Source organism: Etheostoma spectabile, chromosome 6, assembly GCF_008692095.1.
Source record: "Etheostoma spectabile isolate EspeVRDwgs_2016 chromosome 6, UIUC_Espe_1.0, whole genome shotgun sequence".
NCBI lineage: Eukaryota > Metazoa > Chordata > Actinopteri > Perciformes > Percidae > Etheostoma > Etheostoma spectabile.
This window is the reverse complement of record NC_045738.1, coordinates 11481793-11496080: the sequence shown is the minus strand read 5'-3', so window position 1 is coordinate 11496080 and position 14288 is coordinate 11481793. Positions and strand designations below refer to the sequence as shown.

At 40.2% G+C, this 14288-nt stretch overlaps 2 protein-coding genes and 1 non-coding gene across 3 annotated transcripts; 2 read left to right on the top strand and 1 right to left on the bottom strand.

Moving 5' to 3' along the window:
• Window positions 1-166: 166 nt before the first annotated feature.
• tpi1b (triosephosphate isomerase 1b) lies at window positions 167-6964 on the top strand. Its single transcript, XM_032518825.1, has 8 exons — window positions 167-193; window positions 2875-3014; window positions 4955-5078; window positions 5414-5498; window positions 5628-5760; window positions 5923-6008; window positions 6098-6185; window positions 6279-6964. Exons 2-8 carry the CDS (start codon window positions 2906-2908, stop codon window positions 6395-6397), a joined length of 744 nt encoding a protein of 247 aa, XP_032374716.1. The 5' UTR covers window positions 167-193; window positions 2875-2905; the 3' UTR covers window positions 6398-6964.
• On the bottom strand, window positions 1278-1334 carry LOC116691825 (U7 small nuclear RNA). The gene has a single exon (XR_004332563.1). It is a non-coding gene; the product is annotated as a U7 small nuclear RNA (small nuclear RNA).
• Window positions 6965-8532: 1568 nt separating the features above from the next.
• Window positions 8533-9877, top strand: LOC116691285 (zinc finger protein 12). Its single transcript, XM_032518802.1, has 2 exons — window positions 8533-8837; window positions 8941-9877. The coding sequence occupies exons 1-2, from the start codon at window positions 8675-8677 to the stop codon at window positions 9597-9599; spliced, it is 822 nt and encodes a 273-aa protein (XP_032374693.1). The 5' UTR covers window positions 8533-8674; the 3' UTR covers window positions 9600-9877.
• Window positions 9878-14288: the final 4411 nt, after the last annotated feature.

Below are 14288 nucleotides of genomic sequence, written 5' to 3'. Positions count from 1 at the left end.
ATATGGTTTGGATATGATATGGTTTACCACGAAGACGTCCAGTAACCTAGGTAAACATGACTGGGGGGGGGGACCCTTACAAATATCTTTTCATTTCAGAAAGTTTAACCACTAAACAAACGCAAGATAGCTCCCACTTCACTGAAAGTCAAATCAGAATCTTGTATTCTGCTATCTCATCTTTAACCCTCAAGTTATACTACCCGGGGACCCCGAGAATAAACTACTGTGAGAAACAACCATTGTAGCAAATTGTTAACTAATTTCTTCTCTAAACAATATTCTCCCCTTTCACTTTTCTGTTGTCGATTAACTTTTTTATTACTTACTTTTACATGTACAGTATGTGCAGGTATGTATGTGTGCATGGTATATATATATATATGTTTATGTGTGTATAATACATGAAAGTTACATGGTAATTCTTTGTACATCAATTGTGTAGTGGAATTGTTTTCATTTCAAGGGTTTTGATTTGACATTTATCAATGGTACTGAATAATAATGGTTTGCCTGCTGACCATTTGGTTTTAGGAATAACGTTATCTATGTCTATTTTAGCCTATTTTACATAAGTACTTCCCTATACTACTTCTATTCCACCACATTCAAGGGTTCATACTGTTGACTCCTTTACCTCTTTTTGACTGCTTCAGTTTGTAGTTATTTTGCAGATAATGATTTTACATACAAAGCATACTATATAATATAAATATATAATACAATTCAATGTATCCTTTATTAGTCCCACAAGGGGAAATTACAATGTAGACTCTGTTGTTATTACACACATGCTCAGTACTTATACATGCACTAAATGTAGAGATGTCAGAGTGTGTGTGTGTGTGTGGGGGGGTGGCTGCTTGGGGCCCCAAGCAGTTGGTAATTCGGTAGGCTACCTTGCTCAAGAGCAACTTGGCAGTGCCCAGGAGGTAAACTGGCACCTCTCCAGCTACCAGTCCACCACCATACTTTGGTCCGTATGTGGACTTTAACCAGCGACCCTCCGGTTCCCAACCCAACTCCCTACAGACGATACAACTGCCACCCCCCAAATTACATAAATTAAATGAACTTCGCCTCCATCACCATAACGACAAGAAACTCACTTAGTGAACTCACCCTCCTTTCATGCGAACATATTGATTGGATTTAGGGGTTATTACCAAATATTTTGAATCAGACGTGAAATAACATAACATAAGTCTCATTTGATTTGTAAGTCGTCAATATACTTTAAGAATTTACTCAGCTTTTTTTTTTTATACACACCATTGGGGGGCTTCTCATACGAGAAACCTTCTGGACAAATATCTAAAGAGCATTAGTTTCCTACCTGACTTTTTACAGACTGGCAGTACTTGTACACCAAGTGCATACTCCACTGTGATGGTTTCATGTTTAAGCCACTACACAAAACAAACAAATAACAACAATAACAACAGAAAACGATTTTAGTCTATATTAACTAACATCATCTTAACACATTCAAAATTCAAATTTATACGTGTAAGAACGCTGTTTCATTTTTTATTTTTTTTTACCGCAGTGCACTTTGGGTATGCAAGACTGGACTGAAAATCCTCCAATCGGAAGCATGTAGGGGGTGGGGCTTTTTTTGCTCAGCCAATCAAACGGTGGATCTTCATTTCTTTTGCCTTCCAGCCATAGACTGAATATCATTGATTATTATTAATATTAACGGTCTATGGCCCATAAACACATACTCGACGACTCATTTCTGATCCCCACAAACCAAGGGTGACGTCACACATGCTCTGTCCATTAATATTAACGGTCTTTGCTTCCAGCCTGATACAACAATGAAACATCAGTTTTATGTGTATTTTGCAACATGTTTCTATGCTGTGTTGGAAGACCCTTTCAGATCCCTTAATGAAGTACAAGTAGAAATAACATGATCTACAATACTTTACAACAAGTATTCAAAATCTCACTTATGTACAAGTACATAAGTAACATAAGTAAAATGTACTAAAAGTATCAAAAGTAAAAGAAGTCAATATGCAGAATGGCTTCTCTCACAGTGATCATTGCAGAATATTATTTTACTCTGAACGTTATTACTAACTTACATGTAAGAGCTGTTTAATGTTGCACAGTATAATGCAGAGCCAAGTTTATATACTTTGTATACTTCTGGTAGATTAGTGGTAAAGAATTGCATATCCTATGCTTTTTGATATGAATAAAAATAACTAGTCACTAAAAAGTGTCAAACAAATGTAGTGGAGTCAAAAGTACAATATTTCCCTCTGAAATGTAGTACAATATGAGTATAAAATAGCATAAAATGAATATATTCAAGTGTCAATAATTGTAAATTACTAAAATTATTAGAGTAAAAGTACTTTGTATTACACTTTGTATTACAGTACTTTGCTGTTTAGCTAGGCTAAAAGGGTGCAACAACATTTAATTGTATGCAATAGTATCATTTTTTTACCACATAACGGATGCTATGCACAATGCACCATGATATGATAAGAACCCACGGTACGTTTTTGCGTCTGGACCATACGAGGACTGCATTTGTACAGTCTATGGGACCATATACCCTTGTAAAAGATTAATCCATGTGTGGGAACCGTACACTGTTAATGTTAATAATAATATACAAGGAGTACTTGAACGCAGCATGACATATTGCTTTACGTACAGACGGCATGGGTGCTTTCTTTAACTGTCTATGGTGCTAACTGTCTGTGCATGGGTGATGGGCGTGCCGCCATAAACCAATGAGGTTGACAGAGAGGAGGGGTCCACTTTTCCATGTTCATAAATACTCTGAGCCACTCTCTCACGTCCGCTCTCTTATCCCAGGGAAGGTAGATTTCAGCGGGCTGTCGGTAGCGGTTTAACGTCCCCTTAAAAAACTACAATCATGAGCAGGAAATTCTTCGTAGGTGGAAACTGGAAGTTGAACGGCGATAAGAAAAGCCTGGGGGAGCTCATACAGACCCTGAACGGAGCCACGGTAGACCCCAATGTCGGTATGTGTGTTTCGACAACCGTTACAACGATATCGTTTAAAACATGTGTAATTGTTACCACTTGTTTTCTAATTATCATGCCCCCAACTTCCCTTAGCTTAACTTGTTTGTGTGTCGTTTCCTCATTTTTATGTCACAGCTGAACGAAGAGTCAAAATGGCTCGGCCATTCATTCAATGACACCGTAAGCATCACAGACTTCCATCTCCTTCATTTAGTCCGCTCATAATGTGAGATTCAGCGTTAGCTCCGTATTTTCCCGTTTTTAACCAAGTGCACGCTTAGTCCCACGCCGACAGAAAGGCATAGAGATGATGGACGCTCGGATGGGTTTTTCAGTAATGTCGGTGGTGGTGGTGGCGTGGGTGTGTGTGCGTTTGCAGCGGCACGTAGTCCAGCAGCCCGGATCTGCCTTTGCTAGAGTGCAGGGTGCATTCAAGTGAGGCTGCTCGTTAATGATGTCGCCCCTCTTTCCTAAGCAAACTGAGGAAAACGGTAGCCTATTGAAAGATTCACTCGCAGTTTATATGAGGAGTTGTTGGACAGCTATGTATTAAACAACTCAGACTAGAAGGCCACAGAAAACAATTCGTTGTTCACTTGTGTCGTCTACGATTTTACCAGCATCACCTGAAAGCAGCAGTAGACATTTGCCCTGTTGCTGTCTGCTTCCCGCAAACTGCCTGCTGCAGCTGCTTAATCAGGACATTGCTCAGTTTTTTTTTTTTTTCTCTCATTCAGTGCATGCTACTCTCCTACAAACAAGGAGACGTTGAATGTGTCTAGGCCTGTTTCCGCTGTCACCAAGCCAGTTGTCCTCCTCCAGCTAAATTTGTGTTACGCAACAGTAATGGTGTGTACTGTAGACCAGCCACAGGAGCAAACTGTCACTGTTCAGACAACCACTGTTCAGATAACCTTGGACCCTGTTCTATTAATCAATCCACCCCCTTGCACCACCACCACCACCAACAGAGTATAATTCAAGCAGACCTTTTCTCGCTGGTCTTTCTGCCTTAAAGCTTTAAATTCAAAGTTAAGCTGTTTCCTCCCCATATTAATTTTCTTCCCATGTTGTATATTTAAATTTTGGTTCTTTTAGTTGAACCTTTTTTGAACTCAGTCTCATGACTTTTCTCTGACCTCTGTAGAATGTGGCCACATAGGCGACCTTTAGGAGGCTGAACTCAGACCTTTAATGCAGAGAGGCCTGACCGTGGCCAAGGAGAAATGACCTTTGCTAAACCAGTAATAACGGGTTTAATATAGACTCTGGTAACCTCAAGATATAGTTACAGATTGCACTGCTGTTGAATCATGTTTGCACATGAGGGCAAACGATTTGTTTAGTTCAATATGTATCAGTTTTAAAAAAAGTTACACAGTAGATGGTGAGTTTCATAATATAATTTTTCAGTATGTGTCTGGTTGAAGTGGACAAATGTAAGTGTTGCTGCACCAAGCCTTACTGATGTGAAGAAGCTTTTAACAGCACAGTCCTTTGTTTTTATTTTGATCATGGTTGACCCTTTTTGTTTGCATTTGCTTTTAAACATTATATTTGAATAGACTGCTCTGAATTTGTCTATTTTATCACCATGATGTTTCAATACAGTGGGAAGAAGTACATATGTAGTCTTGTACTTGGCAGTAGGTTGGGGGGGGGGGGTGGGGGGGGTTGTCCAGTGGTAATACAGGCTGCCCTTTAACGGACAGACCTGTGTTCAAGCCCACATTTTGGCATACTGAAGTGTCTTTAAGCAAGGCCTGGAATCCCCTTCTCTTTTCTATGAGTAGTCAATATCTTAACATCCCAAACTGTTGTCACATCCTTGACATTAAGGAAATTGGTCAAATTGACTTTATGAGGATCTCTTAAGTCCAGACTACATAAACCCTAACTATTGCTATTTTTTTTCTTCTTTTTTTTTGTGTTATAGAGGTGGTGTGCGGTGCTCCTTCAATCTACCTGGACTTTGTCAGGTCCAAGCTGGACGCTAAGTTTGGCGTTGCTGCTCAGAACTGCTACAAAGTTGCCAAGGGTGCCTTCACTGGGGAGATCAGGTACGTCATGTGTCCATCAGAGGAAAATAACCAGGCTCTGTTGGTAGAGCGGCCAGGGTTCGACTCCGACCTGCAGCCCTTTGCTGCGTGTCATTCCCCCCCTTCTCTCTCTCTCCTTTCATATCTTCAGCTGTCCTGTCAAAAATAAAGGCTGGAAATGACCCAAAAATATCTTTAAAAAAAGAGGAAAAAAAGATGGCTCGATGACTTCATCATAAACTTCATTCAAAATGCTTTAGGTTATGTGGTTTGATTGCAAATATAGTTTTAAAAACGGTATTTAAATGAAGCAGATTTGATTATTTAGTGTTAATTGTATAATTATCTGTGTTCAGCCCTGCGATGATAAAGGACTGTGGAGTGAACTGGGTTATCCTGGGACACTCTGAGAGGCGCCACGTCTTTGGAGAGAGTGATGAGGTAATTCTCTTTTACTTTGCTCTTGCTTTACCGTTGCATGTAATGATGCTGAGTGCTAAATGGGAAGAATTGCATCCATTCCATGGGTAGGATACACAAACAGCGCTCCATGCTTGTGTGTTGTTTTAGCTCATTGGTCAGAAGACCGCCCACGCTCTGGAGAGTGGACTCGGTGTCATCGCCTGCATCGGCGAGAAGCTGGACGAGAGAGAGGGCGGCATCACCGAGAAAGTCGTCTTTGCTCAGACCAAGTTCATCGCAGGTAAACGCTCTGTGACGATCTCAACGTAGAGTTTTGTATGTACAGGAAAGTCTTAATGTTGTAGCGCACACTTCAGGGAAGGTTTATGCAAGCTAGAGTGTTGTGGGAAGTTAGAAAATTTGCAAAATAGAAATTCAATCTTATCACACGTCTCTCTCGCAGACAATGTAAAGGACTGGAGCAAGGTTGTGCTTGCTTATGAACCTGTATGGGCTATTGGCACCGGAAAGACCGCTTCCCCACAGCAGGTAAATATATACGTAACCACTGAAAATGATTACTGCAATCTCTTCCTATAAGTCTTCATAATGTGTCTGTTTCCTGTATGATATCTCAGGCTCAGGAAGTTCACGAGAAACTGAGGCAGTGGCTGAAGACCAACGTGTCTGAGGCTGTAGCCAGCTCTGTGAGGATCATCTATGGAGGTCAGTCGGTGTGACGAGATGGTGCTTATCTTCGTATTTTCATTTTGATTTCCCCACATGAATCTCTTCCCATGAATCTGTTCTTCATCTCAGGCTCTGTGACTGGTGCTACCTGCAAAGAGCTTGGCTCCCAGAAGGATGTTGACGGTTTCCTTGTCGGCGGAGCCTCTCTTAAGCCAGAGTTTATCGAAATCATCAACGCCAAGGTATAAAAACCCGGACAACTGCAGTGTGACCTCGTCCGGATCAAAGGCCAGGCCCGTTCAGAAGATCCTGTTCCATCACCCCTCACTTTCAGCACTTAGTCCTCTTCCCCTTTTTATTTAAAAGTATTTGTGTAATGATGTCATTCCCTCCTTTTTTTTCTTTTCTTTTGTTGGTATATTTGTAATTGAAGAAAAGGGAGAGGTTAACATATGCACTGTACCGCACTGAAAAGAGTTCTGTGTGCATAATAACTTTACACCAAGTGCTCAAGCTAGAAAGACTGATAATTAAACCTTGAGGTGGACGGCCAGTCCTCGCCTTTACTTTGAAAAATTTGCCAACTGTTTTTTGGGTGAACAGTGTCACAGATTTTTGTCAATCCAATTTATTTGTCTCTTCTGTGTAACCATGATTTGTCTGTGGCTTTTACCTCCTTGTAGACGTGATTGATCCTCTCTTAACTCTTTGCCAAGAGGGATGTGTCCATTTACATGTTAATCATATTGTATCATGGCCAATGGTTAGAAGAGTAGGAAGGCTGTAAGGAAACACAATAAACAGTTTAGAGACTGTGTGAGTGTGTTGTGTCTTGTTGTTCTTTTTTTTTTTCTTCTTGACTTTCCATAGTGCCTACATTTTATAGGGGAAGCCTACTTCTATACCAGTAGGTTTCACAACCCGTGGTGTGTTCATATACAGATGATGGTAAACCCAGTGGTATTCTCAGGATTGCGGGGAAAGAGTATCTCATTGCAGAAGTGACCTCCCTTTTGAGACAATGCCATGCAGAGAAGCATTAGACTGCTATTTATATCACAGACACACAGCAGTGAAAGACACATGTATTGGGGCGATGAAATTGTAGCTTTGCCAATTTATAAACTTACAAATTTAAACTAATGTTCAATAGTGTAAAATAAAGCACACTAAACATTTGGTCACCACATCTTGTATTTTATTTAACAATACTTTATTCCCCCATCAGGTCTCTTAGGTCTAACAATAGACCTAATGCTCTCAGAATTTGGCCTCTTATTTTTTTTTTTTTTTTTTAACTACATTAACTTCCAGCACTACATTTCTCACTCCGATTCACACCACACTTTCACTGTACTAGACAACTGCTGAACTGACTGCAGAAACTGTCTTGGAGCTCAGGTTGAGGTCAAAATCTCAAACACAATCAGAATCTGCATGTCTTCAGCAAATGATACATTTTGACCAAATATTTGCCCATTCCAGTGTCTTGATTTTCTTTATACTCTGTGTGTTGAAACAGCCACAGGACTTAACCACCTCCAATGACCACAATGCTGTAAGTATGTACAGGAGACAAAATAAGAGTGCTTGTAGAATATAATGTAATCCAATGCAATATCTTATGCTATAACACAGAGTAAATATTTAGGTAATACCACAAATGGTTGAAGAGGCCCAATCCAGACACAACCACATTTCAAAGCATTTAGCCATTTTGCCAGTACTCTTATAAAGAAATATTACCCTGCTGAAGGTTTGTGATTATTTGATTAAACCCCACCTTCATTAAGAATACACAATGTAAATATTTTTCAAACTGAAATAGATTTTGGACTTGGACCCTTGGACACAAAAAGGATTCAGGATTTCATAAAAAAAAGGCAGGAGCCTCCTTTTGGGTGTTTATCATTTCAGTTTTTTTTATTTGTACTTATCATGGCGCAAACAAATTTGTTATATACAATTACCACCAAGTAAATGCCCCCTAGACTATACTTGGGAGCCCCTGAGAGTCCTTGTCTTTTTAGTTGCCCTCTGCGTCCATTTGGAAATCCAACATTGAGTTCATGTGACTTCCGTATATAATCAAACCCAAAATTTCACTAGGTAGATGAAATAAGACTGACTTTCCACGTATCGTAAAAGAAATTGTATTTCCCTTTTAAGTAGCAACATTTGAGGAACCACATTTATACACAATAGCCCTTTTAATAAGTATACATTTGGTGAGTTTAAAATGTTATATATTTTATATTTTAGTTGAGTCAACTACTGTGTTAATGTATCGCACTTAATTACGTCACAAGGTGTTCCTTTTATTTTGTCCACCCCATCTCCAGCCTGGTGTGATTGCACCCCGGTCCAGCGGGGGGCGGTAGTGTCTCACATTGAACACTTTGAGAGGCTCAGTCTCATGTCCGTGTTTACAAGCGAAGCGTGACGTTCAGGGACTCGGCAAAAAACGTCTCCTAATGCTGAACTGAAAACTACTTTTTTTTTATTTTGATTTATAAACGTCCAAAATGCAGTCACTGAAAGCGTTTCTCAGCGAGAGACTGACAGCAGCCGCGGAGGAGATATTTGGAGCTGTTGAAAAGACAATCGCCGAGTACAAAGAGGAGGTTTCTCGTTCAAAAGATTTAGAAATCAGCCGTCTCAGGATGCAGCTGAAGCTCCTCAAGTCAGGTTGGTGTGAATGGAAGCTGAGTGCATTCAAACCCAATGCAGCCTTGCGTTATTTTGCAGATAAATTGCATGATTGTGGTGTTATCATTTGTCTTTTACCTAGAGCCTCGGTTGGATAGGTGCCTCGGCGCCCAGCTGCAGCAGCTCACCCATCATCACCACCACCACCATCCTCCTCCTCCTCCTCCTCTTCCTCAGCAGCACCAGCAGCATCAGTCAGTCCCTGCAGTGGAGCCTCCTAAGTCCCAGCTCTGTGAGGAGGATGGGGGCAGCAGCATGGAGCAGGAGGAGCATCCGGAGCCCTCACAGGTGAAGAAGGAGCAGCAGCTGAAGAGCCACAGGGAGTTCTGGATGGGTCACGATGCAGAGCAGCTCGAAAGCCTTGAATCAGACATCAAAGACTTCATCTCGTCTCCTCCCAGCCTTAAAAGCAGCCTGCAGGACCCCACCTTGCCCTTCCACCCCTACCACAACAACCAAGGCGAGGAGAGCAAAGACAAATCCTACTGCTGCTCTGTTTGTGAAAAGCGTTTCAGCAACTGCTCCCACCTCGCAGCTCATATCAGGACACACACAGGAGAGAGGCCTTACAGATGTGAACTATGCAGAAAGACTTTCATCACAACGAGCGCTCTGAACAGACACCAGACGATCCACACTGAAGGGAAACACTTTGTCTGTAATTATTGTGGTAAATCCTTCAAATGGATGGAGTCTCTTGGCAGGCACATGCGAAGTGTGCATAAGAGAGAGAATATATGACTCATTGAAAATACACCAATGCACAATAGATTCTTCATGTTGTTACTGTGTAGTATGATATAAGTATCTATGATATAAGTATTTAACACCCGAACAAAGAACGTAGTGTCTTCTCTCTATGTTTTTATTCGTAAATTATGTTGTGCATGGACCTCATTTAACCTTGTAAGCCAGTAAATGATGTGCAAATGAATTGCTAAAAGACTTTCACAGACATATCTTTTTTTATAAATAAGTTATGGAAAATGTATTCTTACAAAATAAAGATGTGAATACTCTTGGTTTGGTATTGTTTAAAGTATTCTGCTTTCTGCTGCAGGAACATAAGGTAAGGGGAAGTTGCACAGTACTCCAGTAGGTGGCAGTAACCGCATTTCATTCACAATTTCACATCAATCTACAGTATCTGGCCGTGTTCTGACTCCAGTGTCTAATGTACTCAGTACATAGAGCTTTTTCTGGGAACTGTACCCTCAGTCAGTAGCCTTCTTACAGTAAAACTATTCATTCAGAGATAACCCCTTATTCCCAGTGGTGGAAAGCAACTAAGTACATTTAAAATGTCGAGGTACTTGTACTTGAGCGTTTCCATTTTCTGCTTCTTCATACTTCTACTCCACTACATTTATGAGAAAGCTATAGTTACCATTTACTTTACACATTTAGGTTATTAACACAAAATATAATCAAACAAACGATGATGTAATGTTATATGTTAAGTAGTTAAAACTAGCTCCACCTTAACCAGCTGCAATAATAAAGTGATGCTTACAAATTAAGTATAATTCAAAAATATAATAAATATAGTATCCTGCTTTGGTTTCAGGGTCTTGGCGTTGTGCATGCTGGCACACCATCACGCCTCATTGGAACACCCGAGCCATTGTTAATGTTATTAGTAACACCTGGGATTTTCCTCACGTGACCATTTACTTCCAACTTTATGGCAAAAATTTGGGAAAGCCCTCAGCTGTTGTGACATACAGAGTGTATAACATGGGGATAGGCTACTTTTCTGAGTGTGTTGTGAAAGAACTTGACTGAACTCAGCTCCATCCAACACATTTGGGATGAACTGGAACACTGACTCTCTACCAGGCCTTATCAACCAATCAGTATCCAACTTCACTAATGCTCTTGTAGCAGAATGGCGGCAAATGCCTGTGACCAGGTTCCAAAAGTATTGTGGAAAGTCTTTCTTTTGTAGGAGAGAGGATGCTTTTATAGCAGCATGTCAAAGCCCATGGTTTTGAGATGTGCTCTTTAGGGGTCTAATGTTATTTAGCAAAAGCTATAAACTTGGGATGTTGCTCTTGCTCACACAAGAAACAGTCCACTTCCCTCCTCAGGGTGAAATTAGACAGGAAGTCCCCCCGCTGCCCTCTATATTTGCTGTCATTATGAAGCCATTATTATTTTCAGGGGTGAAATTGAGATTCAAAGTAATGCTTAAAATGCAGCTAACTGTGCCAAGTGGCCAGCGCCTACACTTCATTCATGTCTCACAAGAGAGAACATCTTGTTAAACTAGATTATTATTTCAGGGTGCACTCACTCATTGGAGAGATATTTTTCTGAGAGCTCTTATATACATCCAGGCACTCTGTGCAGTAAGTAAGTGTGCAGAGTAGCCAATTAAAATGATGACACAATATCTCTGAAATTGAAAAACTGGATTAAAATAACAATGAATCATGTGCTGCAGGGCTTTGCTCCAAAAAATAAAGTGTTGCTCCAAAGACAGATTTCACCCGTAGTATATTGAGAAGTTATAACACTTACAGTTTGATTCCTCTAATTTCTACTGTGCACTTATTTGGTTATACTGTATTGTGAATAGATATATCAGCATCAAAAGCCTTTTTTGGATGGGCTTCAATCATCCTCAGCTCAAGTCCAGCAACAAGCCATGCAATCAAAGCATGCGTTCAATTTCATAAATATTTCCTTGTCTGAGATTTTAGCCATTCTTTTTCTAATTATGGAATACGTGGTTGTACAACAACACATCCCACTACATACACCCATCCATTTCAATACCTTTTACGCATTCAATGTCATGGAGGGCTGGAGCCTCAGTCTCCTGGCATGTACTGGGGGTGGGCAGATAATAGAAATATGAAGTTAAAAAGGACAACAAGTATTATGTTGGAAAGACCAGCCTAGCCGAAAAGAGAAAAGGGAAAAAATAGGGCAAATTAATTCAAAAATTAACACAGTGACAACCTTTGCAACTGTCATTACCTCCTTTTGACTAACATCTGTTAAGTGTAAATAAATATGTAGCCAGTATCCTCATACACTTATTGTTTTCAAGCCGGTTCTTTGACCCAAAGGACCACCGGTTTCTGTTTTGTTAATCAAATCATGGACTGTTTTAAATGTGGGATTGGTGTTGTCAGTAAAAATTCTCAACTCTCAGGCCTAACTGGACCAGTTTTGATCTTGTAGCTGCTTGCTGAGATGGTGAGAATGCAGCGAGCTCTACCTCCCTGGTGTGTGTTGGAAGGAGGCAGAGAGCTCTGGCCACCCGCATGTTGTCTACAACCACTTGAAAAATGATTAGCAATGCCTCAAGATGATCCCGTGGGATCACCTTCTTTAGAGTGGCGTGAGCAACAGGTCAGAAGAGATTGATTGTATGGGTGAGAGAAGGTGAAAAAGGCAACAGAATGTTCTCAGCCAGTCTGTTGGTGAGATGTTGCTCAAGCGGATGTTTCATTGACCAAAGTAAGTACCCCTCCATGGCATGGGAAAATGTTCTGCATCTAATTGATCGAGACAAACAGAGGAGCTCCAATAAAAAGTAAAATTACAACAGTGAAATTGGAGATGACAGTCTAAAGTCCTGACTAGAACCACAGGAGAAGCAGAGTATCAGCCACAGTCAGCACTGAGGTAGTAGACAGGCGCAATAAAGAGTTAGTTGTGGTCATTAGATGAACTTTATGAAGTATGACAGCTCCAGCAAGAGAAGAAAGATGGTTGTGGAGCAAATGGGATAGCTAGAAGTCACAGCAAAAGTGTTAAAAGTGTCCCCTCTTGGGCAAAACAGAGCTTGAATGAAAAGTGAAAGTAGAGAAAGGAAGATATTTTTGCAGGAGGGAGCTGTAGGACAGGGTCTAAAACAAATGTGTCCCTGTTTGTAGAAAGTACACTGTGAAAGCATCAAATCCAAACATTGAATCCATGACAGTGTAGCTTGATGCAGTCTGTGATAACATTTGGAAATTGGTGTCAAATGTTTTGAACATTTTGCTTAAAGTGTCTGCATGAATGCTTTCTTTGGATAATGGCACAGGGGAGAGTTAGATCCCGTCGTATGTACAACCAGCTGGTTTTGTATTTATGCATCTTCCTTGTTGCAACAGTGTGCAACAATTGTGAGGGTGTGTGGGTTTCATTCTTATTTTTATTTCACTTACACGCATTTATTTGGAACAACTTTCTTTATTTGAATTTTCAATTAAAGGAGTATATATTATTTGAGGAACATTTTAGAGTTTATGAGGCTTGCATGACTTTGGCATCGCCTCTTCTTCAGATGTAGTTAAGCAATTGAAACACTGTATTACAAAAGTAGGGTGTTGTTCTGTGGCCTTGGTTTTTTGATCCACACCCATATTGGTATCACATGTAGAATCAAAAGTGCTGGTGAATCATTTGTTGTGTTTACAGTCCTATTGCTACCAGATTGAAAGCTTGTCATCAGTGACACTACAATTAATTACAGATAATTTTATAAACCACAGGGATGCACTCACAAGTGCTGTTATTTAAAACTGACCTGCCATTGTGCATTATCCTGAAATACTGCACTAAACTATTCATATGTGGCACTAAAAGTAGGCCAATATAAAAGAATAAGAATTATTAGAACATTTTTGTCCTAGGTTTGCAAACAAGAGCTGCTAATAATGTGTTTTTTTATACATCCAATCCATACATAATAAGAGGCCTATATGAAATTCAGTGTTTAAACGGCAATCATCTTTCTCATCCATCCTGAGAGAGGACCGATGAAGTCCTAAGAATATCCCCCAGATGTGATGTCGCTGGAGAGGAAAATCAGATTTGTCCTGCTAGAGGATACTTTACATTGTGTTGACACACTTATTCAAGGTGACTTTTAATAACACACAACCTACATACCAACTCACAGGCATGCCTTGTACAGTGCACATATCGTATATATGTAAACGTATCTATATAGATATATATCTATATCTATATAGATATATATATCTATATCTATATAGATATATATACTGTACATATGTAGGCTGTTACAAATAAGGCTATCAATCAATCAATGTCACATCGTTATGGTGAGCTTTTATTGCATAAATAAAGAAAAGGGATGCAGACTTTGGGCATGTGGAGAACCATGTAAGACTATTTAAATGGGCAGAGGGCATCATGAGGACAGAAAATGAATATTGTGAAGTTTGTTTAGCCAGATCTACGGTACATGTCCCACGAAACTGCGAGCCAGCAGCGATTCTGTCTTGCAACATGAAGGCCGTATTCAGTGATCCATGTTTGAGTCAGTTTGAAGGAGATTCCTCCAGCCGGACACGGTGAGAACACACACAGCCCAGAGCCTTCAGCAGTAAATCACACTCTCACAGCTCCTCCTTTTCATTTCTCTCTTTATATTTTTTTTCTTTCCTTTTCATTTTTACTGTG

Coding starts and splice junctions, on each gene's coding strand:
- LOC116691285 (XM_032518802.1), top strand. CDS start 8,675: ATGCAGTCACTGAAAGCGTTTCTCAGCGAGAGACTGACAGCAGCCGCG. Junction 8,838..8,940: donor GCTGAAGCTCCTCAAGTCAG/GTTGGTGTGAAT, acceptor TCTTTTACCTAG/AGCCTCGGTTGGATAGGTGC.
- tpi1b (XM_032518825.1), top strand. CDS start 2,906: ATGAGCAGGAAATTCTTCGTAGGTGGAAACTGGAAGTTGAACGGCGAT. Junction 5,079..5,413: donor GCCTTCACTGGGGAGATCAG/GTACGTCATGTG, acceptor ATCTGTGTTCAG/CCCTGCGATGATAAAGGACT. Junction 5,761..5,922: donor TCAGACCAAGTTCATCGCAG/GTAAACGCTCTG, acceptor TCTCTCTCGCAG/ACAATGTAAAGGACTGGAGC.